We start from the raw sequence: 26,949 nt of genomic DNA, 5'->3' as shown, positions 1-26,949 counted from the left end.
AAGATATGAATGTCAGCAGCCCTACATACCAAGAACAGATGCATACTGGTAAGTAGCATTTTCCTTACTACACTCCTAGCAACCCATCTTTGGCCTAAACATGCCCAGCCAGCCACTGCCCATAAGCTCTGAAGTGCATATTGTGCAGCCTGTAGATGTGGATCCTCAACTGGGGAGGTAGGGGGGGATCGGGCCTTGTTCTACCCCCCCCCCCCCCCCTAGAAGCCCTCCTTCATTTAAACCAGGTGGGATGGGGGTTAGAGCATTATCATTCCTACTACATCTCTCTCAAACCATCCATACACTGCCACCCCCCTACACCCCCTAAAGGCTTGTTCACTTGTGTCTAACTGCCACAGCTGACCCAAGTCAAGTCTTTTGATAGTATCCTCAAGGTACTTTTTAAAACTGCCCTTCCCTCTCTGGAGGTTGATTTCAGACAAGACATGATTGGCTAATGACTACTCAGTAGAATTTTTCAACTTACAACCGCATTTTATGAATGCACCAGGCCTGGCAAGGGTCTGCCTTACCAGCGAGAACTCATGCCTAACTTGCGCTGGTGATGCGGATCTCAGTAGTTTGAAGACTTGCTTGAATGTCATTGTTGTAATTTTGTCCAGTAAGCTGGCATCTGAGCCCAACATTATTTCGCCTCTATAGGAGAGAGTTGGCATACATTTTGACTTGATTACTGTAACCTGAGATTATGACCCAGAGAGATTTCGCTAGGGTTGAGAAAGCAAAATTTAGGGCTAGAACTTTTTTTTTAATAGCTTCCTTTTGGGGTGCAAACGAGACCCTCAAGTCTATCTTGACCCCTAGTTAAACATAGCTTGCCATCTCCATCATAGATCCAGTAAATAGCTATTTGCACTGTTTGGACCTGTGCTGACTTAGCGTAATTACCTTGGTTTTCTTAAGGTTGATCTCAAGTTGGTTATCAACTGCATACACTGCGAAGCAGTTGATTAGCATTTTTAGTCCTACTCAGGTGTTGCTTAGAAGAAGTCGATCATCTGCATAGAGTGGATTTGTCTGAGGGAGACCACCAAGACTCTTGCATGAGATGCCAGCTCATCCAGTGCCAGAGAAAGGTCTGAGATGTATAGATTGAATAAGGAGGGGTTGGGGGTCGAGGACTCACCCCTGTTTTTGGCCAATCTAGGTCCTATCATCCCTTGACAGATGGGTACCATCTCCGACCTTGGTCCTAACCCAGGTGTTTACACAGAACAGCCTTTTTGCCCTGAAATGGTTGGGCGGGACACTCCAATGCTGAATCTTTTCCCACAGCTTGAGACCCGATTGAACGTTGCATTGAAATCGACGAAGCACAAATACATAGGTGTTCAAGTGTTCTTTTCATGATTAATCCTACAACCATCAGATTTGAAAGTATCCCTTGGCTCTTTGTAAACTCAGTCTGATTTAGCAGCAGGCGGCCTGTTTCGTGCACCCATGCCGATAGACCTTAAAGCAGCAATGCTGAAAAATGTTTAGGGTCCATGTCCAACGGAGCTATTAGACGGTAGCTGCTTGGAGACCAGATCTATGCTCCTTTAAAAATTGGGTGAATGGTTGAGCTTCTTCAACTGCCAGGAACAGTCCCACCAGCTAATAGGATACTAAACGTCTCAACCAGGAAACAAGCCCAAATGGTGGAATTTTTATTTGAAGAGTGCTTGGGAGAGTCTGTTTGGTCAGGGAGTGCAATCAGTTCACAAGTTCTCAGTAACCTTAGTTGTTTTAAAGGCTGAGTAACAGCAATGATAACATATTTAGGTTCACATACATCAGAGCTATTAGACTGTAGTTGCTTGGAGACCAGGCTGATCCTCAATTAAAAACTGGGTGGATAGTTGAGCCTCTCTAACTGCCAGGAACCGTCCCACCAGCTAATATGGTACTAAACATTTCTGCCAGGAAATGAGCCCAAATGGGGGCATTGTGTTTGAAGAGTGCTTGGGGTTATTCCTTTTGGTCCGGGAGTGAAATGAGTTTGCGAGTTCTCAATCTTAGTTATTGTAAAGGCTGAGTAATCCAGCGAGTCTGAGACGGTCCTTGTCAGAGCATTCCAGGGATGGCTCTGAGGGGGCTAAATCAGTCAAACTTCCTGCGAGGTGCAACTTTAAGTAGTCTATCCAGGTATCCTTGCTGATGTTAGTTAGCATTGCTTGCCGCCCGTGTGCCTTTGTCGATTTCGTTAACCAGTTTCAAAAACATCCTTGAATCTCTTTACTTTGAGGGTTTATAGGAGCTTAGCCCATAGACAAGAAACTATATTTCTGTTAAAGGCTCACACTTCTCTTTTTAAGGCTTTCCTGTCCCTACGTAACGCTCGTAACCACTCTGGATTTTGAGAAAGATGCCGCAGTTGCCTGAGTTCTGTCAGTTTTAGATGTCTGCACTTGAATGAGCATCTGCACCATAAAGCTCTTTTGATGCCTCGTTCGAGTTGATGACTGGGTATTTAGTTATCAAACGGGCGGTGAAACATTCCCAAGCTGATATCAGGTTGGACTCCTTAGAGGTGATAGACTTTAAGCTCTTCACAGCAGAGCTTGATAGATCGTTGATAGTTAAACACACTAAACTACTTGATGATAATGGAGGTGCAACTATTCATTTCACTTCAGATTCGTCTGAGCAGAGGGTTATCAAAAGATTTTTGAGGTAGTTTCAACGTATCATGGCATGCTTCATCATTTGACGACCTCTCAGACTGGGGTAGGAACAATGCCACCCCAACGGACTCAACTGAGGGATATACATTTTGTCCTGGGAGTTCTTATGGATCTGTTTTCAGGACAATGTCTTGAGTCCTATTTTTTGGCAAGAAAAGTGCATAAAATATACTTGCAGGTATACTCTAAGATATTTCTTTATTTGCAAGTACCCCTGGTATAATTAAGACAATGAACCGTTCGTTGGTTGTGAGGTGAATCGAAATTTGCCTAGCTTACGTAACGGTAAGTTTCAATTCTATTAAGGACACGGAGGCGAGGATTATGCTATATCTTCCTTCGCTTTATTAACATAAAGTCTCCACAGCAGCTTAGGAAAAGATATATAATAACAAAAAATGCTTTAAACATAAAGCATTGACGGAATGTTCAACAAATCAAACAACAACTCCCAAGAGTCTTAGTATAATGATAGTCCATAGTCCTTCAACTCTGTCCATCACCACTATAAATCCGGACTGCTCATCTTCTTCCTCCTCTTTCTTCGCGCAGATCACGCATGAGCCTCATTGGTCCTGTTTAGCACCCTCGTTGCCTGTCGAAAAAGAAACCGCATCAGCGAGGTGGTCCAGGAATGCGACAATAAGGCGAGGAGCATTCAGTGACTAATACAGTACCGACAATGTAAAGGAAAACGCTTTACTTACTGCCATACGGGTGGGTAGAGACACCACTGTAGCCTGGGTGGGATAATCCTCGCCTCCGTGTCCTTAATAGAATTGAAACTTACCGTTACGTAAGCTAGGCAAATTTCGATTCTATGTCAGGACCGGAGGCTTCAGATTATGCTAGTTCAAAGCTTACTTACCACCAACTGGGCCAAATCCACCACCGGCTTAAAATAAAACCTCTTAAAGGTGAAATCCGAGGACCAATCTGCCGCTCGCATCAGGTCCCCCAAACGAGCACCCACCGAGAATGCCTTAGAGGCCATGGCCCCCCTGGCGGAGTGTGCTCCAAAGAGAGAAGTATTGATGCCCGCTTCTTGCATGACCCACCGCACCCACCGAGCAATAGTGGGCGAGGAGACAGCTTTGTGTGGCTTCCGCAGGGCAATCAACAACTGACGCTCGCCCGGAGGGCGTAACTCCAAGGTCAGGTCCTCATATGCTTTGAGGCATTGCACAACACACAACTTAGGAGTCAAGAAAAGCTGGATATGAAATGGACCGCGACGACGTTTTAGTGCGTCGGCCCACGGTAAAAGTAACCCCATCCGGGGAAAAAATGCGTGCAGAGACATCCAGCGCGCGCACATCAGAGACGCGTCTACAAGAAATCAAACATACCAACATGGCTAACTTCGCCGACAGCTCCTTAAGAGACAGATAGGAATTGGCCGGCCAAGACAAGAACAAATTCAGAACCAAATTGACGTCCCAAAGGACGGAGTACCTGGGTTCAGGAGGCAACGCGAGGCGGATAGCCCGCAGAAGCCGGCAAACAAAAGGATGTTCCCCTACTGGGTGGCCATCGATGTTGTCATGGCCTGCCGAAATCGCTGATCGAATAGCATTGATCGTTCTATAGGCCAAGCCCTTGTCGGCTAAATGCGCCAGGAAATTCAGCACGGGAACGAGGCCTGTGACCAAGGGATCCAAATCCCTTCGTAACACCAACGCATCCACTTAAGCCAAGCTGATCTGTAACGCTTCGTCGTACTATCGGCCCATGCTTTGGAGAGCAAGTGCTCAGCAGACCCCGAAAGGCCTGGGAGCGACCAGCATCTCCTGAGAGCCTCCACTCCACGAGGCGGAGAGAGTTCTGCGTGACGAGGGGATGAGGTTCCCGATCCGGATTTGTCAGGAGCAGAGGAAACCGGGGGAGTAGGATTGGAAAATCCCAAGAAAGTTCCAGAAGAACCGGAAACCACACTTGAGACCTCCAGAGTGGCGTAACCAACACCAACTCCGCTCCCTGGCGGCGTATTTGGGCCGCCGCTCGCATGATCATGGAGAACGGGGGAAACGCAAACGGTTGTTCCCGACTCCAATACTGCAGAAAGGCGTCCGTGGCCTCCGCTAGAGGGTCCGGCCTCCAGCTGAAAAAACGCAGCAGCTGGTGGTCGAGACGGGACGCAAAGAGGTCCACCGAAAAGGGACCCCAGAGAGTTTGCAGCCACCGGAAAACCCCCGGATTCAGTTTCCACTGACTGGCGTCCCTGAGATGTCTGGAGTGCCAATCCGCCACCTGGTTGGACTGGCCCGGCAGATACTCCGCCGTCACCGCAATGTGACGAGACAGGCAATAGTCCCAGAACTCCTTCGCCAGGTCCGCCAAGGCGCGGGAACGAGGGCCTCCCAGATGGTTCACATAACGAACCGCCGAAACATTGTCCATCCGCAACAGGACACAGGCCTTGACCGAATCTTTGGTCCAACAACGAACTGCGAAGGAGCCCGCCAGGAGCTCCAAACAATTGATATGCAATCGTTGTTCTTCTGAGGACCAGGCGCCGCCGGTGGAAAAATCCCCGCACCGGGCGCCCCAGCCCGACCTGCTGGCGTCGGACTCTATGATCAGGTCCGGAGCCGAACCGAAGATCGCCCGACCATTCCATGCCTCCATGTGAGACAGCCACCAGGACATTTCCTCTTTCACTTCGTCCGTGAGGGGAACCCACTGATCGTAACTCATCCCACGGCGCAGATGCTGCGCCTTCAGACGTTGGAGAGCCCTGTAGTGCAGTGGGCCTGGAAAAATCGCCTGGATGGAGGACGAGAGAAGACCCACCACCTTGGCGATATGCCGCAGGGACGTACGCTCCCTCGCGATCGTCTGCCGAAGCAGGTGTCGTATTTTTGCGACCTTCCGACCCGGCAGGCTCAAGACCGCCTGCACCGAGTCCACCACGAAACCTAAGAAGGTGATCTTCTGTGTGGGAACCAAAACTGACTTGGAGCCGTTGATCACAAACCCCAGTCTCTGGAGCAGACCGACAGCCTGTCGCAGCTGGCCCGCCAACACCTCCGGGCACTGCCCCATGAGGAGGATGTCGTCTAAGTATACCAACATACGGACCCCCTGACTTCTGAGAAACTCCACTACCGGGTGGAGAACCTTCGTAAAGCACCATGGGGCCGATGATAGACCGAACGGCAGTGCGGTGAACTCGAACACCTTGCCGTCCCATAGGAATTGTAGGAAACGACGATGAGGGGGATGGATGGGGACGACCAAGTAGGCATCCTTGAGATCCAGTCTCACCATCCAATCCCGAGGGAGGAGTACGTCTCGAAGGAGGTGGATACCCTTCATTTTGAAATGTCGATAGACCAACCACCCATTGAATTCCCTGAGATTGGTCACAGGTCGCTTGCCCCATCCGTCTTGTCCACTAAAAAGACGTTGCTGAGGAACCCGTGCGGGTGGCGCGTTGATAGGCGGATGGCCCCCTTGCGCAGCAAATCCGAGACCTCCCCGTCTATCAACTGTGCATCGGACTCTGAAAAGACCATTGGGCGCGGGGGCATCGCTTGCGTGGGCTGGTCGTAAAATTCTATGTGGAACCCTCGTACAGTTTGTAAGACCCAAGCGTCTGCAGTGAGCAATTCCCACTCCTCGTAAAAGTTTGCCAGCCGCCCCCCAAAAGGAACTTGATCCAAACAAAGGACACTTACTGGGGGCAATTCCTTGACCGGAGTTCTTCCTGAACCCTCTGCCGCCGAAGCGCTGCCCTCTGGTGGGGTAGAAGTTGTTAAAGTTGGCAGAGGTCTGATATTGACCTCTTCCGGAGCCTTGTCCTTTATTGTTGGTCTGCTGGCCACGGCCGATCGCGTGGCCCCTACCGCGACCTGCCCCTCCGGAGAAACGTTGGTGAAACACCCTCTTGATGCTGTACTGGGCCTTATCCAGCGACGTGAACGTGTTCACGAACTTGCCCAGCTCCCTGATGAAGGGTTCGCCGAAGAGGCCCCCCTGGGCCACAGCACCCGCCTCCGACGAGGCCAGGTCCCCCAACTTCGGGTCCAATTTGATCAGGAGCGAACGCCGCCTCTCTGTAGACAGGGCGCAGTTGGCGTTGCCCAAGAATACTATCACCCTCTGGGCCCAATTCGAAAGCACCTCCGGAGAAATGACGGTGCCATTCGCCCTAGCCTCCTCCGCCATATCGAGGATCTTAGTGGCGGGCCCAACCGCATCCAACAACTTGTCCTGGCAGGCCCGCCAGGACCGATCGATTCCTTTCCTGGGGTCCTTCATAAATTTCGCCAGGAAGGTGGCCATCTTGGGATCCAATTCCGGGGCATGGCCACCTTCCCTTCCAAAGTAGGCCGAGGGCACTCCCCACGCAGGCAACCCCTCGCCTCCTTTTCCAGGGGCTTGCGCAGCCTGCCCGCAACAAATTTTGCCACCGTCTCCCCCGGTGTCCAGGCCGCGGAGCGGGGGTGGACGATCTCCCGACTCATCTCGAGGCATCTCCTTGGCAGAGGACGCCGGAAGCCAAGATCGGGTCGACTCCCCGTCGTCGTCGGTGTCCGGAGAGTCGTACACCGGAGAGGCGGGGGCTGTAGACACGTCCCCCGAAGCACTAGGGTCCACCAAGGGCGCAGGGGGCACCGCCGTTGCCTTCGCCAGGAAGGCGTCTCGAAGACGCTCAACCGCGCCCCTGTCCACACCTTGGGCCTCCGATGACGGCCCCTCCTTACAAGGCCTCTTCGGGGCGGGTGGCAACCCGCCGGACGTCCCCGGGAGATCGGGGGTCGGAGGCACATGCGCCGATGCCAGCTTCGCGCATTCTTCCACGATGCGGACGGAAAGGCGGTCTTCCATGGGGCCTACCACCTCCGTCACGCGGTAAATCGAATTGTCCACCGCCTGGTAAAATTTGTCGTCCTGCAGATAGGAGTAGGGTTCCTTCTCGTATTCCCCTTCCATCCTGGAACCAAGGGCAAATCTGGGGCACCCTATAGGGCGGCAGTCGAGAGAACTCGGATATGGGCAGGCCAACCGGCTGCGATCACGTTTTTGGCCAACTGACGTGGCAGGTGGGCTGCACCAACCCCCAAGCGCGCAGACCCTCCTCGCCGGGACCGGGTCTTCGCCCCCCTCAAGCGCGCTAAGCCACACTTTGAATAAAGAGGTGCACAAAGGTCACCCGAAGGTGGTTCACGCGGTCAGAGCCGCAATACAGACCCCAACGGGGCGTCAGAAGCAGGAAAGTACGGACCCGGGGCACCAGGTGTCAGAGGGGTACGCGAGGGCTGGCTCCTGCGCAAGCAGACTCCACGGCGTGGCTCCTGGCACTGCGGAGGCGCGCCGAAGGGTCGGCGAGACGACAGGCCGCCCCCTGGCGGTCTACTTACGCACCGCACACAAGTGGGAAAGAAAGATCGCGTAGGAACGAAGAACGTTCCCGCGACCGGGGACTCTGTAAGGGAATAAACCATGCAGTGAGTCCCCCAACGATCGTACACAATACAATCCGCAATATCGAAAAGGGAAAAAACATGAAAAGCACTTATCTGGCTGCGGGAGCAGCGAAGAAAGAGGAGGAAGAAGATGAGAAGTCCGGATTTATAGTGGTGATGGACAGAGTGGAAGGACTATGGACTATCATTATACAAAGAGACTCTTGGGAGTTGTTGTTTGATTTGTTGAACATTCCGTCAATGCTTTGTTTAAAGCATTTTTTGTTATTATTATATAGCTTTTCCTAAGCTGCTGTGGAGACTTTATGTTAATAAAGCGAAGGAAGATATAGCATAATCTGAAGCCTCCGGTCCTGACATAGAAATGCAATGAATCTGACCTAAAAAAAATCCTGTAATTACCAAAATGTTTCAACTCCTATAAGCACATCTGGCAATGCAGCAGTGGAGGAGGGCTCTAGTAGGTGGGAACAGCTGCATCTCCCTTCTGATAAATGTGTGACTACGAAGGAGGCGTCCCCTCACTTTTCCATGATACCCATAGTATAATATTTCTAGGGTTGTCCTATCCGATTGAGGGACTGGTAGGGTTTTATTGTTTGCCTTAGCTGCAGTTTTGACTGTATTCCATAGCTTATACTTCCTTTACCCTGAAGAACACCCAAGACCTGTAGAGGCTGTTATATGGTTTGAAACATGTTAAGTACAGGTTTTTTTATGCATCATATGTGAAATGATCTTGTCCACTGTCAGTTTTTCGTTTTGGGTGGATGTAGACATGTACAAGAATTGTCCGGCTGCTGGGACAACTGTCCAAACGCAGAGCCAATAGCCAAGGTTCTTAAATGTCCAGCGCTAACATTTTTGCAGTTAGATTGGAGTTTACGTAAATTGCCAGTACACCCTTTACTGTTTCAAAGAGACTACTTTTTTTAGCAGGCCTGCTATACTCCACGATCCCTATAAGGGGGATATTATCTAAGGCTCATGTTTCCTTAACCGCTATATCGTGCAATACATTCAAGTATTTCACTACAGTGGCATCCTCCATTTTTTTACTTAAGTCCTCCCAGGTTCCATGAACATATGGTTAAACCACTCTATTCCTTTGTGACCGCACTAGATTGTAGCTCTATTCAATCCTTATGGACAGTCGCAGAGAAGGTAGCTGGAATCCAGCTCCAGCTCTCCGGATTGTTTTGCCTTCTTATGGTTCTTTTCTGCGAGCTGGCACTCTGGATGTATGTGAATTATCAGACTGAGGTGGTTGGCAGTGGTGGACGTGGGAGAGGAGGGTGTGGCACCCCTGCGTGCTTCTCAATACTGACCATGACCCAATATTGACCCTTATTAGGACGTTCCTGCTGTAAAAGCAGTTGGGGGATATCAATCTTCATAAAAAGCTACAGCCTCAATGCCCCGACTCTTTAACTGTTTTTTGCTCTCTAAAGTTTTTGTTGGAAGACCCAGTACAGAAATTGTAATAAAGGTAGGTTCCGGAACCTGCCTTCCTCTACTTGGTAGAAATTTGATGGAAAAGATGTCATCTGACACTTCACGCTCTAGGCCTGGTAGTGTCCATATCATTTTAAGGACATTTGTACAATTTAGAACATCCTTGGTGCCCCTGAATTTAAATTCTGGGGTCCATAGGAGCCGAGGTTCCTGCTCTTTCTGTAGTGCTGGATTCTGGGTTGGGCCCAAGGTCACTCATACGGTTTCAACAGTTTCTTTCCTTTGCCTAGGGGAAAGGACCTGAGTTTCTTCATCACATCTTATCTCTGTACGGGTATTGGTATTTTCCAGAGGACAACATTTTCTCTTTTCAAAATAAGTGGCTTTGGGATCAGATTGTGCCATACCACACCTACAAGTGAGGGCAAACTATATGCTGACTGCCTACGGACCTTAGGTTTCAATAATAAGGGCATGGTTCATGGCTTCATTGGATTTTATTGGCAAACTATTGAACTCTTTACATTGTGGGGGTCTTTTCAAACACTGGGCGGTCCCTGCCCGCTCGTGGATTTCCCCGGCATGTGGTGTGGGTAATTTCGAAGGGGCCCTCTTCCTCCCTAGGTATCCCAGTTGTATATGGTATTAAGGTCCTGGAGACCCTGGGCCGGGCTTTTTTTCTAACCTTCCTGGCACGTTTTCTTTCCCTGTAAGTCAAACTGGAGAGCACCAGTGCGGTGTAGGAGTCCAAGCTGGTTTCCTTGTTTTGCCTCGCGCCACTGCTCCCAGCCACCCCAGGTAAAGGATCCCTCCTTTTCTCCTCCATACTGGGAAAATTCTGCTCCCCTAGACTCTCGGGGGTGATGGATTTGCTTTAAACTTTGCTCCGTACTGAGGTGCCTAGATGTTCACCCTTCAAGATTAAATTGGTTCTCACTTCCCCAGGATTTCTTCAAAGATCACCAGAAGCAGGATTAGCTTTTCAATCACTTCCTTGCGCAAGCATACAGGTTGGCATCCTTATCTGCTTGCACTCTAAATGTAACCGCATTTAATTTTTCTAATTTGTAGTCCATACCCGACATGAAGACTGCCATGGTATTGAATAGAGTATATACCTTTTGTGGAAATAATGCCATTTTACGTCATTACCTCTTAAGCTCCCTTTACTAAGGCAAGTGGGACTGACCAGCCTAGTTCTGAAACATTCATCTCGCTCAGTTTACTTGTTGTGCAGTAACACATGTTATTAGGGTATTTATAAACCGATGCTACTCGTTAATATAAGTCTTTAAAATGAGGTCTTTTGTACTTAAAGCATTTTTACTTAGTCATGTTTTCTCGTTGATGCACTTCGTCAACACAGGGCTTTAGATTTCAAACAAAGTATTTCACTGCTGCAGAGAACAGCATATCCTTCATAAAAGCAGTACCTAATTTGTAAAAGAATGCTTTTGTGCATTTCCTTTGATCTATTTTTTTTTCTGCCCAGTACCTGTGTGTTTTCAACCACAGGTGATATCCTTCGAAAATCCCCAATAATGTGGCTGACGACGTCCTCCGTTTCAGGTGAACCCTCTGCCGGGATAGCAGAGTTTCTGGCAAGGCAGAGAACACAGAAACACTGAACATATTGTTGCCCGACCTGAAGCACATGCCTTGTTTCCAGTGGATGCTGAAACCTGCTTTTTAGAACGGTTTAGTCATCTATTGCTGATTTCTGTTTTTGTGCAAAAATGTTTGAAAGGGACTTTCTGCCCACAATGTTCGAGTGTTTTCAGCTTTATTGCGTAGTAAGGGCTGGAATCCAGAATAGGGAGATTCTACCTTATTTACGCCCTTGTACTAAACCAGTACTAATCGGCCCCAAACCTCAAAAATAATTCTTCCTGTTTTCATCTGCATTGATGATTTGCTCACATAATAGCATGTGCAGCATTGCAAACATAAGAGTTAAACATTTTGCTTCGGCTTAATATAAAGTGTTTTTTAGGTAAATGCACCTCTTTTGATGTGTTGGTTGCAGAGAGACCATGCCTTGAAATAAACATGCAATGTATTTTTCTAGCCTTTAATCTGTGTTACTCTATCTCCACTTGAGTGCTAGATATCGGTCAGAGTTTGGGTGCTTATCCATAGTTTTGTTTCGTTGCTTATCCAATACTCTGTTCACTTTGTGTCACCGGCAACACTGAGATCCCTTAAATTATCCTAGAGAAGATTGAGTTTTGTTCTGTTAGATGTCTGTGGGTGAAATAAGATTACAGTAAATACTCCCACTTGCATCTATTGATAAGTGTCATTGAATAAGATCCCTATCGTAGCATGCATGAGCTTGTTACAGTGTTCCTGGAACAAACGGTAAACAAACACTAGTTTAAAGATATGCCAGAAAAGGCAGTGGTCAACCCAGACCTGAACCACAAATTTCTATCTTTATAGAAGATCTTATAAGTAAGAGTTGTTTGAAATATTAGTTAGTAACTGCACTGTTTACTATTTTCCCCTTCTTTCTTTCTTGGAAGAGTGACAACGTTCAAGAACTCACCCTCTTGTCAGCTGATTTTGTTGTCTCTGTCGGTACATAATGAGTGTTTGTTTCGGAGAAAATTAGATCTGGTAGTTCTACCTTCCCTTTGGTTCAGGAAACCTTTTGCCACAGCAGCAGGGCAGGTCTTGGGTTTTCACCCCCCCAAAGCAACAGATCTTAGCCACTTATTTCTTCAGCAACCAATTTGTGATAATTTAGGATTGTGCAAAGGAATTGTGAACATTATGTGAATTGTTTTGAAGCCATTAACAAATGACAACGTAGGATAAAAGTGCATCGAAGTTTTATCTTTGGATATTAGCTAGAAAAGCTAAATCAACTTTATTTTTCAGTATGCATTGTTTTGTCACTTGTGACCTCCATTAGCACGTCATGTATCCAAGTGAATTTCTTTAAATATGTACAGCCCTGTGGCGACACCAACTGCGGTGCAGCTCTCAACTCCGAGTCGACTCCTTTCCTCTCTGCAGGATCCCATCTCGGTGGAGGTCGAGTTGACGCTGGTCCGACGCCAGGTGGACAGGACTCCTTCAGGGGTAGTTGACGTTGAGACCACGCCATCTTGATTTCGATCGTCGCCGGTGTCGTCCTCTGCAGATCTTCGGTTGATGGTAGATGAGGAGGCTGAACTTGAGGAGGCCCCTCTGGGTTCGCCACCCCCTCGGGGCAGGAACCCATGCCCTGGAGGTTGTCCTCTGGCTATGGAACCCCCGTGGTTTGGTGAACGGGTTAGCCTCCTGCCGTCACCTACGGATGACTTGTTGTCTCCACCTAGGATGGCCACGATGGCTAGTGCGGCATTTGCGAGGGTGGTTTGCATGGCTACGGATATTTTACAGATGCAGCCGCCCTCAGTTTTTCTGCCCTCTGACCCCTTGTTGGATTTACTCCACCAGGGCGCTGTGGCCATGGAGCACTTGTTGCCTTTTGGCGAGTCGTTATACGACACTCTTCTTAGGACTTGGGCGAGACCCTCTTCGGGAGACCCGGTGGATCATGCTATTGCACATAGACATCGCCCGGCTCCAGATGACCCTGCCTGTTGGTCCCTCCATCCTCGGGCTCAAGGACTGGTGGTCCAGGTGGCCTCAGTCTTGCTGCCTTCTGCCGCTCCTCCATTACTCCCTCCCACTTGGGAGTTTCGCTGGTTGGAGTTGTGCGGCCGCCATATCTTTGCGTCCCCCAGTGCAGGCCTTAGATCACTGAACATGTCTTGCGTGTTTGCACAGGCTACTTTGGCCCTTTGGAACTCGGTCAATCGCCTCCTTCCCTCTCTTCCAGAGGGCCCTCGGACTAACCTGGATCTGATGATACAGGATGGCCGGGACATGGCCCACTTTTCCATTCGGTCGGCCATAGACACCACTGATTCTGTAGGTCGGGCTAGGGCCAGGTCAATTGCTCTGCATTCCCATGCCTGGCTGCGCGATGGCTGTTTCCCTGCAAATGTTCAGGAGTGTCTTCTGGATTTGCCCTTTGATGGGGTCGCCCTGTTTGACAGACATGCTGACTCAGAGGTTCAGCATCTCATTTCAGGGTTTCCATGACTTCTGTGGTTTCTAGTCCTTAATGCAGAATTTGTCTTTGTTGCAGTATTGTCACTGCTTTTTTTCTGCGGTCCTTCTATAGGGTCAAGACCTTATTTCCCGAACGGACTGTATGGCTATTTTGCCATCTTTGTCCTTCTTTTGCTACAGCTGGCCAGCTGTTTCTACATTTCTTTTTGAGTACTTCTGCCTACGAGCTAGTCTTAAGAGGTGTCCCTTGCTTTTATAGGAATGTGCCATACCCTCTGTGGGGTACTCATTGGCTATAGTATAGCTGCTCTTCTTTGCATGGGAAGTTTCGAAGGCTCCCGCGGAGTCTTCTTAGGTTTCTTCTCTTCTGTCCCACTTGAGACTCGTTTTATGGGCCGTACTATGGGCCTTCCATTTCGTCCCGTTCTTCCTACTTTTGTAGGACGTCCTCTCTGGTGAATCCCACCAGGTTTTTTTCATGCCTGGGGATGTGCGTTGTAGCTGTCTCCTGCCTCTATGGCGGCACGCTTCGCCACAGTGTTGTTGAGTTTCTGCCATGCCTGGCTCTCTCCATCATGTTATTTCAGCTTTCGATGTGCTTTTTCTGCCTGCGTGGCCTGACGTGGATGTAGACTGGTGTCCTTTTGGGGCCATCTTGCTCTGTTCCGTCCGTAACCGTTTCTTCAGTGTTCTGTGTGGGTTTGACATGTGAGTGCACACAGGAAATGTTCGATTTCATGGGGTGCCGGCAGTGTTCCTTGCACCCCTGTCTTGGAGGCGTTCTATTCTGATAGTTTGTCTCTCACTTCCTGGTGTGGCGAATTGCTTACGTCTTCTGTTTACATATGCACTTCCTTGTCTGGGACTACGATCCCCTTTTGCTTCTCGCAGCGCAGAGGTTTAGCTACTTCCACTCCTAGCCTCTGCTGATGTTTTATAACTCACTGTGGTCTTGTGGTTGTGTTCTATGACTCTTATTCCCAAGGTTCTGTGTTCCCCTCCAGGTGTTTCACTGGTTGTGTGTCTCCCTCATGACTAAAATCACTTTTGCTTTATTTTGTGTAGGTTCGCCAACATAGTATTCTTCTTTAGGATACTCATTATACAGTGTCTGTATGTTACATGTTATGGGTGTTTTATATAGCGCTCGGCTACTCCAAGGAGTGTCCTGGCGCTTTCTGACCCATAGCTGAAAAGAAAGTAAAAGAAACGTGAAACAGACCACTTATTGACTATATAGCCAAGTTTTCAGGCCCTTTCTAAAGGCCAACAAATCAGGAGTGCAACGGAGATCCAAGAGGGGGGAGTTCCCCAACTTGGGGGCAAGATATTTAAAAGAACGGCCACCTATCCTAGCTTTTCTAATGGTTGGGACAGTAGCCAGAGCAAGAGATTCAGATCTGAGGGATCTAGTAGGCCTATAAAAAGTAAGCCGTTTCTGAATATAGTTGGTCCCAACCGAATGGAGTGCCTTATGGGCCAATGTAAGTGCCTTGAAGACAATCCGCTTCCTGACAGGAGGCCAGTGAAGGGCAAGTCGCAAGTCTGGCTAAATACATTTTTCTGACAGACCTATGTCTCTCTTCCTTGTGAGTGTAGTGGTTAGTGTCCCCAACTGTCTCGCGAGAGACCAAGGTTCCTTCCCCGTCGGGGGGGTATGCTGTCGCCTTTTAGATGTCCTTGCCATTGTCTTTCACAATTTGTTCATATGTATATGTATGTATGTGTGTATATATGTATGTGTGTATATATGTATGTGTGTATATATGTATGTGTGTATATATGTATGTGTGTATATATGTATGTGTGTATATATGTATGTGTGTATATATGTATGTGTATATATATATATGTATGTGTGTATATATGTATGTGTGTGTATATATGTATGTATGTGTGTATATATGTATATATGTGTGTGTATGTGTGTATATATGTATATATGTATGTGTGTATATATGTATATATGTATGTGTGTGTATATATGTATATATGTATGTGTGTGTATATATGTATATATGTATATATGTATGTGTGTGTATATATGTATATATGTATGTGTGTGTATATATGTATATATGTATGTGTGTGTATATATGTATATATGTATGTGTGTGTATATATGTATATATGTATGTGTGTGTATATATGTATGTGTGTGTATATATGTATATATGTGTGTGTATATATGTATATATGTATGTGTGTGTATATATGTATATATGTATGTGTGTGTATATATGTATATATGTATGTGTGTGTGTGTGTGTGTGTGTGTGTATATATGTGTATGTATCAAAAGCATTTTCCCCATTTCCGGAGCCTCAGACCCTGCAGATTGGCCTCACTACATGGGCACGGAGCAGCCCACAAACACCGCACTGGTAAGCCAACAAAATGTGAGGCCCATTGCCTGGGAAAAGCACTTTATTTCATAAGTCCTGAAATGCGTTAGTTTCCTCTAGTCCAACGTTTCGGCTGATGCCTTGCTCACGGACAGGAACATTAAGCGCCCAGGTGCGCTAGGGCGTGATTTAAATAGTCTATCACGTGCCTGCATTCCTTCAGTACTACCAATCCCATGATGCATTTGGAATATATCAGAATGTTACACCACAATGGAAATGTCAAAATTCACACGCATCAATTATATTGCAGGATTCTTATGGTTTCTGCAGGCAGGTAGGTGAAATGTACAGCGCAAATGTCTTTGATAGAGACAGTTCACTCACGAAATACAGCTACTTCCAGGTACGTCCGAAGCAGGAGGTTCTCGAACTTCAAATCCCTTCCGTGTGCCAATACCTTTTGCACATTGCGATCCCACGGTGGGTTGAAAGGCACACGTGGGTCAGGCTCCTCAGTAAATCCCAAAAGCATTTTCCCAGTTTCCGGAGCCTCAGACCCTGCAGAGTGGCCTCACTACATGGGCACGGAGCAGCCCACAAACACCGCACTGGTAAGCCAACAAAATGTGAGGCCCATTGCCTGGGAAAAGCACTTTATTGTACGTGTATGTATGTGTATGTATGTATATGTGTATGTGTATATATGTATGTGTATATATAATATATATCTATCGATGGAAACCTAACGATCGTCCCAGACTAGGTTTTTCCATACCCTAGTATCAGGACTTTTTGCCTCTGATTCTCGCTCTCGCTCTTTCTCTCTATCTCGCCCTTTCTCTCTCTCTCGCCCTTTCCCTCTCTCTCGCTCTTTCTCTCTCTCTCTCGCTCTTTCTCTCTCTCACTCTTTCTCTCTCTCTCGCTCTTTCTCTCTCTCTCGCTCTTTCTCTTTCTCTCGCTCTTTCTCTTTCTCTCGCTCTTTCTCTTTCTCTCGCTCTTTCTCTCGCTCTCGCTCTTTCTCTCTCTCTCGCTCTTTCTCTCTCTCTCTCGCTCTTTCTCTCTCTCTCGCTCTTTCTCTCTCTCTCTCGCTCTTTCTCTCTCTCTCGCTCTTTCTCTCTCTCTCGCTCTTTCTCTCTCTCTCGCTCTTTCTCTCTCTTTCTCTCTTTCTCTCTCTCTTTCTCTCTCTCTCGCTCTTTTTCTCTCGCTCTTTTTCTCTCGCTCTTTTTCTCTCGCTCTTTTTCTCTCGCTCTTTCTCTCTCGCTCTCTCTCGCTCTCTCGCTCTCGCTCTCTCGCTCTCGCTCTCTCGCTCTTTCTCTCTCGCTCTCTCTCGCTCTTTCTCGCTCTCTTGTGAGCCCTCTCTCTCTCGCTCTCTTGTGAGCCCTCTCTCTCTCGCTCTCTTGTGAGCCCTCTCTCTCTCGCTCTCTTGTGAGCCCTCTCTCTCTCGCTCTCTTGTGAGCCCTCTCTCTCTCGTGAGCCCTCTCTCTCTCTCGAGTGAGCTCTCTCGCTCGTGAGCCCTCTCGCTCTCGCTCTCGCTCTCGCTCTCTCTCGTGAGCCCTCTCGCTCTCTAGCTCTCTCTCGAGAGCCCTCTCGCTCTTGCTCTCTCGCTCTCTCGTGAGCCCTCTCTCTCTCGCTCGCTCTTGTGAGCCCTCTCTCTCTCGCTCTCTCGAGTGAGCTCTCTCGCTCTCGCTCTCTCGAGTGAGCTCTCTCGCTCTCTCTCGAGTGAGCTCTCTCTCGCTCTCTCTCTCGAGTGAGCTCTCGCTCTCTCGCTCTCTCTCTCGAGTGAGCTCTCGCTCTCTCTCGCTCTTTCTCGCTCGCTTTTTCTCGCTCTCTCTCGCTCGCTCTTTCTCGCTCTCTCTCTCGCTCGTTCTCGCTTTCTCGCTCTCTTGTGAGCCCTCTCTCTCTCGCTCTCTTGTGAGCCCTCTCTCTCTCGCTCTCTTGTGAGCCCTCTCTCTCTCGCTCTCTTGTGAGCCCTCTCTCTCTCGGTCTCTTGTGAGCCCTCTCTCTCTCGGTCTCTCGAGTGAGCCCTCTCTCTCGAGTGAGCTCTCTCGCTCGTGAGCCCTCTCGCTCTCGCTCTCTCTCGTGAGCCCTCTCGCTCTCTAGCTCTCTCTCGAGAGCCCTCTCGCTCTCGCTCTCTCGCTCTCTCGTGAGCCCTCTCTCTCTCGCTCGCTCTTGTGAGCCCTCTCTCTCTCTCTCGCTCTCTCTCTCTCGCTCTCTCGCTCTCTCTCTCGCTCTCTCTCTCTCGCTCTCTCGCTCTCTCTCGAGTGAGCTCTCGCTCTCGCTCTCTCGCTCGAGCTCTCGCTCTCTCTCTCGAGTGAGCTCTCACTCTCTCGCTCTCTCTCTCGAGTGAGCTCTCGCTCTCTCGCTCTCGAGTGAGCTCTCTCGCTCTTGAGTGAGCTCTCGCTCTCTCTCTCTCGAGTGAGCTCTCGCTCTCGAGTGAGCTCTCTCGCTCTTGAGTGAGCTCTCGCTCTCTCTCGAGTGAGCTCTCGCTCTCTCTCTCTCGAGTGAGCTCTCTCTCGCTCTCTCTCGAGTGAGCTCGCTCTCTCTCGCTCTCTCTCGCTCTCTCTCGCTCTCTCTCGCTCTCTCTCTCGAGTGATCGCTCGCTCTTGTGAGCCCTCTCTCTCGCTCTCGCTCTCTCGCTCTCTCTCGAGTGAGCTCTCTCTCGCTCTCTCGAGTGAGCTCTCGCTCTCTCTCTCGAGTGAGCTCTCGCTCTCTCTCTCGAGTGAGCTCTCACTCTCTCGCTCTCTCTCTCGAGTGAGCTCTCGCTCTCGAGTGAGCTCTCTCGCTCTTGTGAGCTCTCGCTCTCTCTCTCTCGAGTGAGCTCTCGCTCTCTCGCTCTCGAGTGAGCTCTCGCTCTCTCTCTCTCGAGTGAGCTCTCTCTCGCTCGCTCTCGAGTGAGCTCTCTCGCTCTCGCTCTCTCTCGAGTGAGCTCTCTCGCTCTCGCTCTCTCTCGAGTGAGCTCTCTCGCTCTCTCTCTCTCGAGTGAGCTCTCGCTCTCTCTCGCTCGAGTGAGCTCTCGCTCTCTCTCGCTCGAGTGAGCTCTCGCTCTCTCTCGCTCGAGTGAGCTCTCGAGTGAGCTCTCGAGTGAGCTCCCTCTCGCTCTCTCAAGTGCTCTCTCTCGCTCTCTCTCGCTCTCTCGCTCTCGAGTGAGCTCTCTCTCGCTCTCTCTCGAGTGAGCTCTCGCTCTCTCTCGAGTGAGCTCTCGCTCTCTCTCGAGTGAGCTCTCGAGTGAGCTCTCCCTCTCCCTCTCTCTCTCTCTCTCTCTCTCTCTCTAGCTCTCTCTCTCTCTCTAGCTCTCTCTCTCTCTCTCTAGCTCTCTCTCTCTCTCGAGTGAGCTCTCTCTCTCTCGAGTGAGCTCTCTCTCTCTCTCTCTCTCTCGAGTGAGCTCTCGCTCTCTCTTGAGTGAGCTCTCTCTCTCTCTCTCTCGCTCGCTCTCTCGCTCTCTCTCGCTCTCTCTCGCTCTCTCGAGCTCTCGCTCTCTCGAGCTCGAGCTCTCTCGAGCTCTCGCTCTCTCTCTCTCTCGAGCTCTCGCTCTCTCTCTCTCTCGAGCTCTCGCTCTCTCTCTCGAGCTCTCGCTCTCTCTCTCTCGAGCTCTCGCTCTCTCTCTCGAGCTCTCGCTCTCTCTCTCTCGAGCTCTCGCTCTCTCTCTCGAGCTCTCTCTCTCTCGAGCTCTCTCTCTCTCGAGCTCTCTCTCTCTCGAGCTCTCTCTCTCTCGAGCTCTCTCTCTCTCTCTCTCTCGCTCTCTCGAGCTCTCTCTCTCTCGAGCTCTCGCTCTCTCTCTCTCTCGCTCTCTCTCTCGAGCTCTCGCTCTCTCGAGCTCTCGCTCTCGCTCTCTCGAGCTCTCTCTCTCGAGCTCGAGCTCTCTCTCTCGAGCTCTCTCGAGCTCGAGCTCTCTCGAGCTCGAGCTCTCTCTCTCTCTCTCGAGCTCTCTCTCTCGAGCTCTCTCTCTCTCGAGCTCGAGCTCTCTCTCTCTCTCTCTCGAGCTCTCTCTCTCGAGCTCTCTCTCTCTCGAGCTCGAGCTCTCTCTCTCGAGCTCTCTCGAGCTCTCGCTCTCTCTCTCGAGCTCTCTCTCGAGCTCTCGCTCTCTCTCTCTCGAGCTCGAGCTCTCGCTCTCTCTCTCTCGAGCTCTCGCTCTCTCTCTCTCGAGCTCTCGCTCTCTCTCTCTCGAGCTCGAGCTCTCGCTCTCTCGAGCTCTCGCTCTCTCTCTCTCTCGAGCTCTCGCTCTCTCTCTCTCGAGCTCTCTCTCTCTCGAGCTCTCTCTCTCTCTCTCTCGAGCTCGAGCTCTCGCTCTCTCTCTCGAGCTCGAGCTCTCGCTCTCTCTCTCGAGCTCGAGCTCTCGCTCTCTCTCTCGAGCTCGAGCTCTCGCTCTCTCTCTCTCGAGCTCTCGCTCTCTCTCGAGCTCTCGCTCTCTCTCTCTCGAGCTCTCGCTCTCTCTCTCTCGAGCTCTCGCTCTCTCTCTCGAGCTCGAGCTCTCGCTCTCTCTCTCTCGAGCTCTCGCTCTCTCTCTCTCTCTCTCGAGCTCTCGCTCTCTCTCTCTCGAGCTCTCGCTCTCTCTCTCTCGAGCTCTCTCTCGAGCTCTCGCTCTTGAGCTCTCTCTCTCTCTCTCTCGAGCTCTCGCTCTCTCTCTCTCGAGCTCTCGCTCTCTCTCGAGCTCTCGCTCTCTCTCTCTCTCTCTCGAGCTCTCGCTCTCTCTCTCTCGAGCTCTCGCTCTCTCTCTCGAGCTCTCTCTCTCTCGAGCTCTCTCTCTCTCGAGCTCTCTCTCTCTCGAGCTCTCTCTGTGTCCTTGGCTTTGCCGGTTTCCCTTTGCCATTTGTACCTCTGGGTACAGTTGACTGGCTGACTACCTCGTGATGCACCTGCCTCTCTTCGTCACGCATGCGTGCTGTTGATGCTCCTCTTCCTTGGGTTTTTGCATAGGTGTGGTGTGGTTCTCAGTGTACACACTGTTACCTTGTGAATCCTGTTAACCACATATACTTTCTTCCATTATGCACCAACCTTTCTGGTTCTGTGTTCCCTTCATTCCTGTTTGGACGAGGGAGGTCTCGTACCATCCTCTGACGACTTATGGTGCCTTTGCCTCCCCTTGTTCTTGCTCCTTTACGGAGTTTCATAGGTCTGGTGTCAGTCGTGCTGGCATTGCTGTTCCCACCGTGTTTAGTCAATGTTGTTGACGGATCAGTTATTTTTGGAACTTGGTGGGTTTCCAGTCTCTGACCTAACTCCAATAGGGTATGGCTTTGGTATCTATTCTAAGTTAAGAAATCTGCGGCTAGATGTCTCTATCAGATGAACGAGTTACTTACCTTCGGTAACGATGTATCTGGTAGACAGTCTAGCTGCAGATTCCTCAACGCCCACCCATCATCCCCGCTCTGCGAGGGCTTTTCAGGTGGGTTTTTCCCACTCATCACCTTCCATGTGGCTATTGACTACCTGCGAGGTGGCCTCTATCACCTTCCTCCTGAGCAGGATGGCTCATTATGTTTATCTATTATTTCTCCACCCACTCTTGGGTAGGTTCATATATCCTTCTACGCTCCTACACTCTGGTTCTTCCAGTGTGGGGCTTACTGCTGTTCTTCCCTCCCTCCCCTGTCTTCTCTCTATTATTTGATTGTTACAGTCACTTGGATCGAGGTCTCTTGACTGTGACTCAGTCGATGGGGCTCTTGTAGGGTGTATGGTTGCACAGTCTGTTATTGCTGACCTGTGTTGGATTACTGTGAGTCATATTGCTACGGTCTTGTTGCCCTTCACGGTTACATCCTGTGGTTGCAGACTTCCTGTTTGCCATGACCTTCATTTCCAACGCCATTTTGCCTCATGGGTGGGCACAGTTTTCACTTTTGCAAGACTGTTTCTAGGAGCAGGTTCTCTGCTCTTCCCCTTCACTACTTTTCAATATACAGCGCTCTTTCAGTCATTTTGGGTGATGTTTCTCATTATTCTATTCACTTCGTCATTGTTTCAATGATTTTTTAATCTTTTTTGACTCACTGTTCCCATGCCCTCACAGTTTGCGTTGTGGCGCTGAAAAGTTTCACCAAAGAAAACTGACGTCAGCACGCCGGAAGGGACTTATAGGGCTCATGTCCGTCAACGACGTCCGGGCGGAGCCATGGAGCCCCGTCCCCGGCACGCAGAGGTACTGCTGAGAGAAAAAATTCTCTGAGTCCAGTCTGACGCCTCGGGGAATATTCTAAGTTAAGGAATCTGTGGCTAGACTGTGTCTCTACCAGATACATTGTTACCGAAGGTAAGTAACTTTCTTTAGCCACTTTGGTGCATAAGAAAATATATTTTTTTAATTGCTTAAATCTTTTGTAAAGCTTGACTTCAAGGGGCTCTTGCATTTATTTTATTTTTAATTTAGAAAGCAGTTTTCTTGGGGATCTTAATATTAATAAGTTTTGGACTTGGAAGATTGTTTATGCTTTTTGAGGTAACCCCTACGTGGAGTATTTGTGAATTTCTTTTCTCTTTCAAACTACACTTTCATCATTATAAGCTTCTTTTTAGGTTACTAACTACCTCTTTCACCATAGGCTATTGGTATTTCTGAACTTACCAGAAGATTTTTATTAATTATTATTTTCTTAATAGTTGGTTAGCTCAGCCAATATCCCTATAGGTTTCTCAGATGTTACTAACTGCAAGAAGGCTATCCAGTATTTGACCGACACAGATACTGTGCTCTCTCAAAGTAAGCAAGCATCCTATGACTGCTGCTTACTTGATGCCTTGCATCCTAGATTGCAATTCAAAGGTGGACAATCCTACTCCTAGAAGGGGTGCACGCCATGTTATGAGGGCAAGTATATTGGTATCTGTCTGACACCATGTCCCTTTGGATGAAATTTGTAGGTTAGCCACGTGGAATTCTTGTGAGTTTTACAAGAATTAGTCCATGTCCCTTAGCAAGGTTCACTTAAGAAAATGATTTTTCTTGAAAGGAGGATATACATTGACGTTTTTCTATTCAAATCTGTCAGTATTGTTTTCTTCTTTTAAATGTGATTCATGAGTCTAGTGGAAGGGGAACCAAACATATTTTATTTTTCTTAGCATTGAGTACTTTGGTAAAAAGACACGCCTTAATTGAAATTCTGTATGAAATATTGTCCTTTATGTGCAAACGAAAGGTTACAGCCTGGTTCTATGCTGATCAAAAGGCTGTTTCCGGTTTGCACACTTTACTTACACTACAATGATAGACCAGAAAACGATTCAAGGAAACTTTGCACTGGTACAAAAACAGGACAAAGCCAATTAGCACTTTTGGTATCTGCATCATGGAACACAGAAACCTATTTTTGGGTCAGTCAGTTAAAGAGGACTTGAGCAGCAGCCCAAAAATGAGAAACTGGATGGTGGACACTTTGCTAACCATCAGTATATAATAGATTTTCTGGCTATAAGTCCTAGTGTCCTTATGATTTTAGCAAAGGTACCCTAGTCCACGAAATATTATTAAAGCACACATGTTTGGTGAGTATATAACACAAAATGGACCCATCTAATTTTGCTGCAGACATTTTGCAACTGAAATTGGAATTTAATTTTCTCGGTCTTAATATGTAAACACTGCTAAAATAATGTTACCTCAATTTATGCCATGTTGGCAGTTGTGCAGCTGTTACTTACATTAATCCCACAAGCAGCCAAAATTAGACGAAAGATCTACAGCTGTTGTATTTTCCTTGCACCAGTGCCTAGCCTCCCCACTACCTCCGAGATGCCGTCATAGGAGGACACGGGGTTTAGGTTTACTATATTTTATAATGTGTAGCAGAAACCTACAGCATATGGCACAAAGTATTATCACCTTATGTGTGAAATACCAAAATAACTTATGGCAATCATCGAAGAGTGTACATATTGCATACTGATCTGTTATCCTCCACAATTGTACATCAAAAAATTAATTCAAATTAACTCATCGTACCCTGTCCCCTCCTCTCCTACCGTTGGGGAGCATGTGAACAGAAAGGCAGAGCAGCAGGAGTTGAGTGCAACTGAAAAGCGAAGAGAGGAAAAAAAGGAGGTTGGGGAGAAAGTCAGGAGAAGATATTTAGCACTTTACTTCCACCTTGGACGAATTTTCAAAAAAGTGCTGCTCCACGTGACATTGACATGTGACAACTATAAGATTCAGGACGCCTGCTTGCAAACACACACTGCTGTTATTTAAGATCGGCTCGTTGAAGAGTCTGCTCTGACTCTTGAAGGATGATCTTATTGCCACCACTGAGGGGAAATGGTGTGATTTGTTCTCATAGGACACTTACAGGATAGCCTAGTACGATACCAGAGATGTCACCAAGTCCCATAGGTCCAACATGACCGTCATCATGTGTTATCTCCTCTTATGTGTTTTTACGCCCAAATCAGTAAAAGAAGGATTTGATTGCTTTAAAATGAGAAATTCTGTTCCAGAGAATCTGCTATTCAGAATGCCATTCAGAATCTTAGAGGACCACCATAATGGTATCGCCGGCTATATCCGTGCCAGATGCTCTTTAGAGCAGATTATGGCCCTCTTCACCACAAAAGGAGACTGAGTATTTTCGGAGAGCCAAATCTTATTCATAGATTAATCTCTGTAGCACTGTTGCATCTACAAAAGTTGCCAGTGTGGGGGATTGCAGCAGATGGAGGTTAGCTACTCTTGGTTAATTTTTTGGCTTCATCTATCGATTTCAGAAATCATTAAGGTCTTGCTAAGCTATATTATTAGCAATTCACTTGCATGCTAGAAAGTTTACATTGACTTGTTTTGATGCCCAAATGGTTTGGCGCCAGCTGTCCCTAAGAAATGTAACCTGGAGGGTGGTTTGGGTAAATTATTAATATGTATAACCAAACAAAAGGGTAAAAATAAGAAAACAAAGGTGGTGTATGAAGGATACAATAAGATAAGGTTAATATACCAATAGATTCACCATCCTGTGAAGGATTAATCTGTGAATAGAGGAGTAAAGACAGTGTGAATGCCTACAATATTCCACACCGAAAACTTTGATGGTCATGTCCAGCAGAGTTACCAGTGCTGAATACAATTTTGTTTCTGGCACCTTGCCGTCATTGAGTTAGTTCTCTGTAGCACTTTATTATGTTGATAACCTGGGCAGTTCATCAACCACACCAATACATTTCTGTGGTTCCAGGATAGTGGCGACTCAAGCAGTTGGCCTGGCACTGGTACAGCTAATTTCGTAGTAGAAGGTTGACTTTAAGATGGTGAACTGTTTCTTTGAAAGGGCTGAGAGGGGGGGTCTTGTGTATGAAGTGTTTCCTTGTAAGGGTATGGAGTGTCTTGTGTGGGAGAAAGCCCACTGGTCAGGACAAAAAAGTGTTGTCTAGGTTGACTGGTGTAGTAGGGCATATATGGTACAATGTTGTGTGGATGCTGAGCTCAAAGGGTCATAGTCTGACTCAAAATAAAACAAAAGGTGCATGGCTGTGAATTGACTTCAAAGGATATCATTACAGTGTCGTGTGTGGAAGAGGGTGCCGGTATACCCCAACCGAGGAAGGTTTGTTGCTTGGTACCAGTGTATCCAGCACACAAAGATTTACACAGAAAGCTCTGGAGTGCAGATGACCTCTCTCCGGGAGTCCCAAGTCATGCCCATAAGTAGAAGAGTTTGGTTCCCACTGGTAGATGCAGTGTCACCTCCTCTTGAGAGGATGAGTTGTAAAGTCTGTTTGCCCATGGTGTCTGTGTAGGGTTGGTGTCGATCAGGATATCTGATATGCTGCATTATCAGACAGCATAAGCCTGAGGGTCTGTAAGGTTGTTTGAGTAGCTAGAGGGGGCATAGGTAGGCCATTTGGGACCTTTGATATTTTACTGACACCCAGGCTTGTCTGCATGGCTGTACATTCGCTGCCTATGTTGTGACGACTGCATGGCGGTTGGGTGTGTCCTAGTTAGCAGTGCCAGGTTATCCACCCTAGGTCTGAAGGGCACAGCGGACCATGGAGTTAATCGGTTTGGGTACCGATTAAATCATGGTATCTGCTGGCAAGCAAAGTGCTTTGATGCGGAGTGACAAGGAATGACTTGGACAGTGGCAAAGCGGTCCATGCAGCCTACTTGCATCAGATCCATTCTTATCTGAAAGTTGGGCACTTCGGGTGTCATGTAGTTAACAAAAACAGCTATGGGTGCTTGACTCCAGGATAATTGTACACAGTCCTTTATCAGGCGCACATGCTAATAATCACTGCATCACTCTCCCACCACCTGTCCTGTCATGCTAATTAGCTGAAATTGTCCACTCATCTATTCGTGATCCACCCTGTACAGCAGTTGCATGTTTTGATGATCTATATGGACCTTTTTTGTAAATATGCATAAGACGTATGGTTTTTTTTCTCGGATCCAAGTTCCTGGTTTTTGCACCCAACACTGAAAGCAATTTACTTGCGAAGACGAGAGTACATTTGAATTGCCAACGGTTTGGACTGCAGTAAAACTCATGACTGGGATAGTAGTTGTGGGGTGGAGGGGGTGAAATGTTTCATTGCTGGACAAAAAAAGTTTATTGGTTGCATTTCAAATCTTATCTCTACTTTTGTTTACTAATCAACACTAAATTTCTATAATATGTTTTTTTCCTTCAAGATCTGGACAGCAACGGTTTCATCTCGGACCACGAACTTCAAGATCTTTTCAAAGAAGCAAACTTACCTCTTCCTGGATATCGTGTGAGAGAAATTATTCAGAAACTTATAGAACAGGGAGACAAAAACAAAGATGGGAAAATCTCCTTTGAAGAATTTGTTTATGTAAGTATGGTGTAAATCTTAAGAAAAAGGTTGTAGCTAGCATTTGCTATCCAGTTCTCCATGTTATGTGTTGTAAAGGGAAGGTCTTTATTCAAATTTCTCATTAAGGGCCAGATGTAGGAAGGCAAATACCGGTAGGTAACAGCCGATTTCGGCCGTTACCGA

General features: G+C 48.0%; 1 protein-coding gene across 1 annotated transcript in view; it reads left to right on the top strand.

Annotated features, from left to right (window-relative positions):
• Window positions 1-26,949, top strand: part of LOC147660960 (plastin-3-like) — a gene marked incomplete at its 3' end in the record, with an annotated part of 143,628 nt that overhangs the window by 50,031 nt on the left and 66,648 nt on the right. Inside the window, exon 2 of the mRNA XM_086951408.1 lies at window positions 26,621-26,784. Within this exon, the coding sequence (XP_086807534.1) occupies window positions 26,621-26,784 (164 nt within the window). The remainder of the gene's footprint in view (window positions 1-26,620; window positions 26,785-26,949) is intronic.

This window comes from Lissotriton vulgaris, unplaced genomic scaffold (assembly GCF_964263255.1).
Source record: "Lissotriton vulgaris unplaced genomic scaffold, aLisVul1.2 SCAFFOLD_3114, whole genome shotgun sequence".
NCBI lineage: Eukaryota > Metazoa > Chordata > Amphibia > Caudata > Salamandridae > Lissotriton > Lissotriton vulgaris.
Note: the sequence above shows the minus strand (reverse complement) of the source record. Positions and strands in the feature narration are given on the sequence as shown.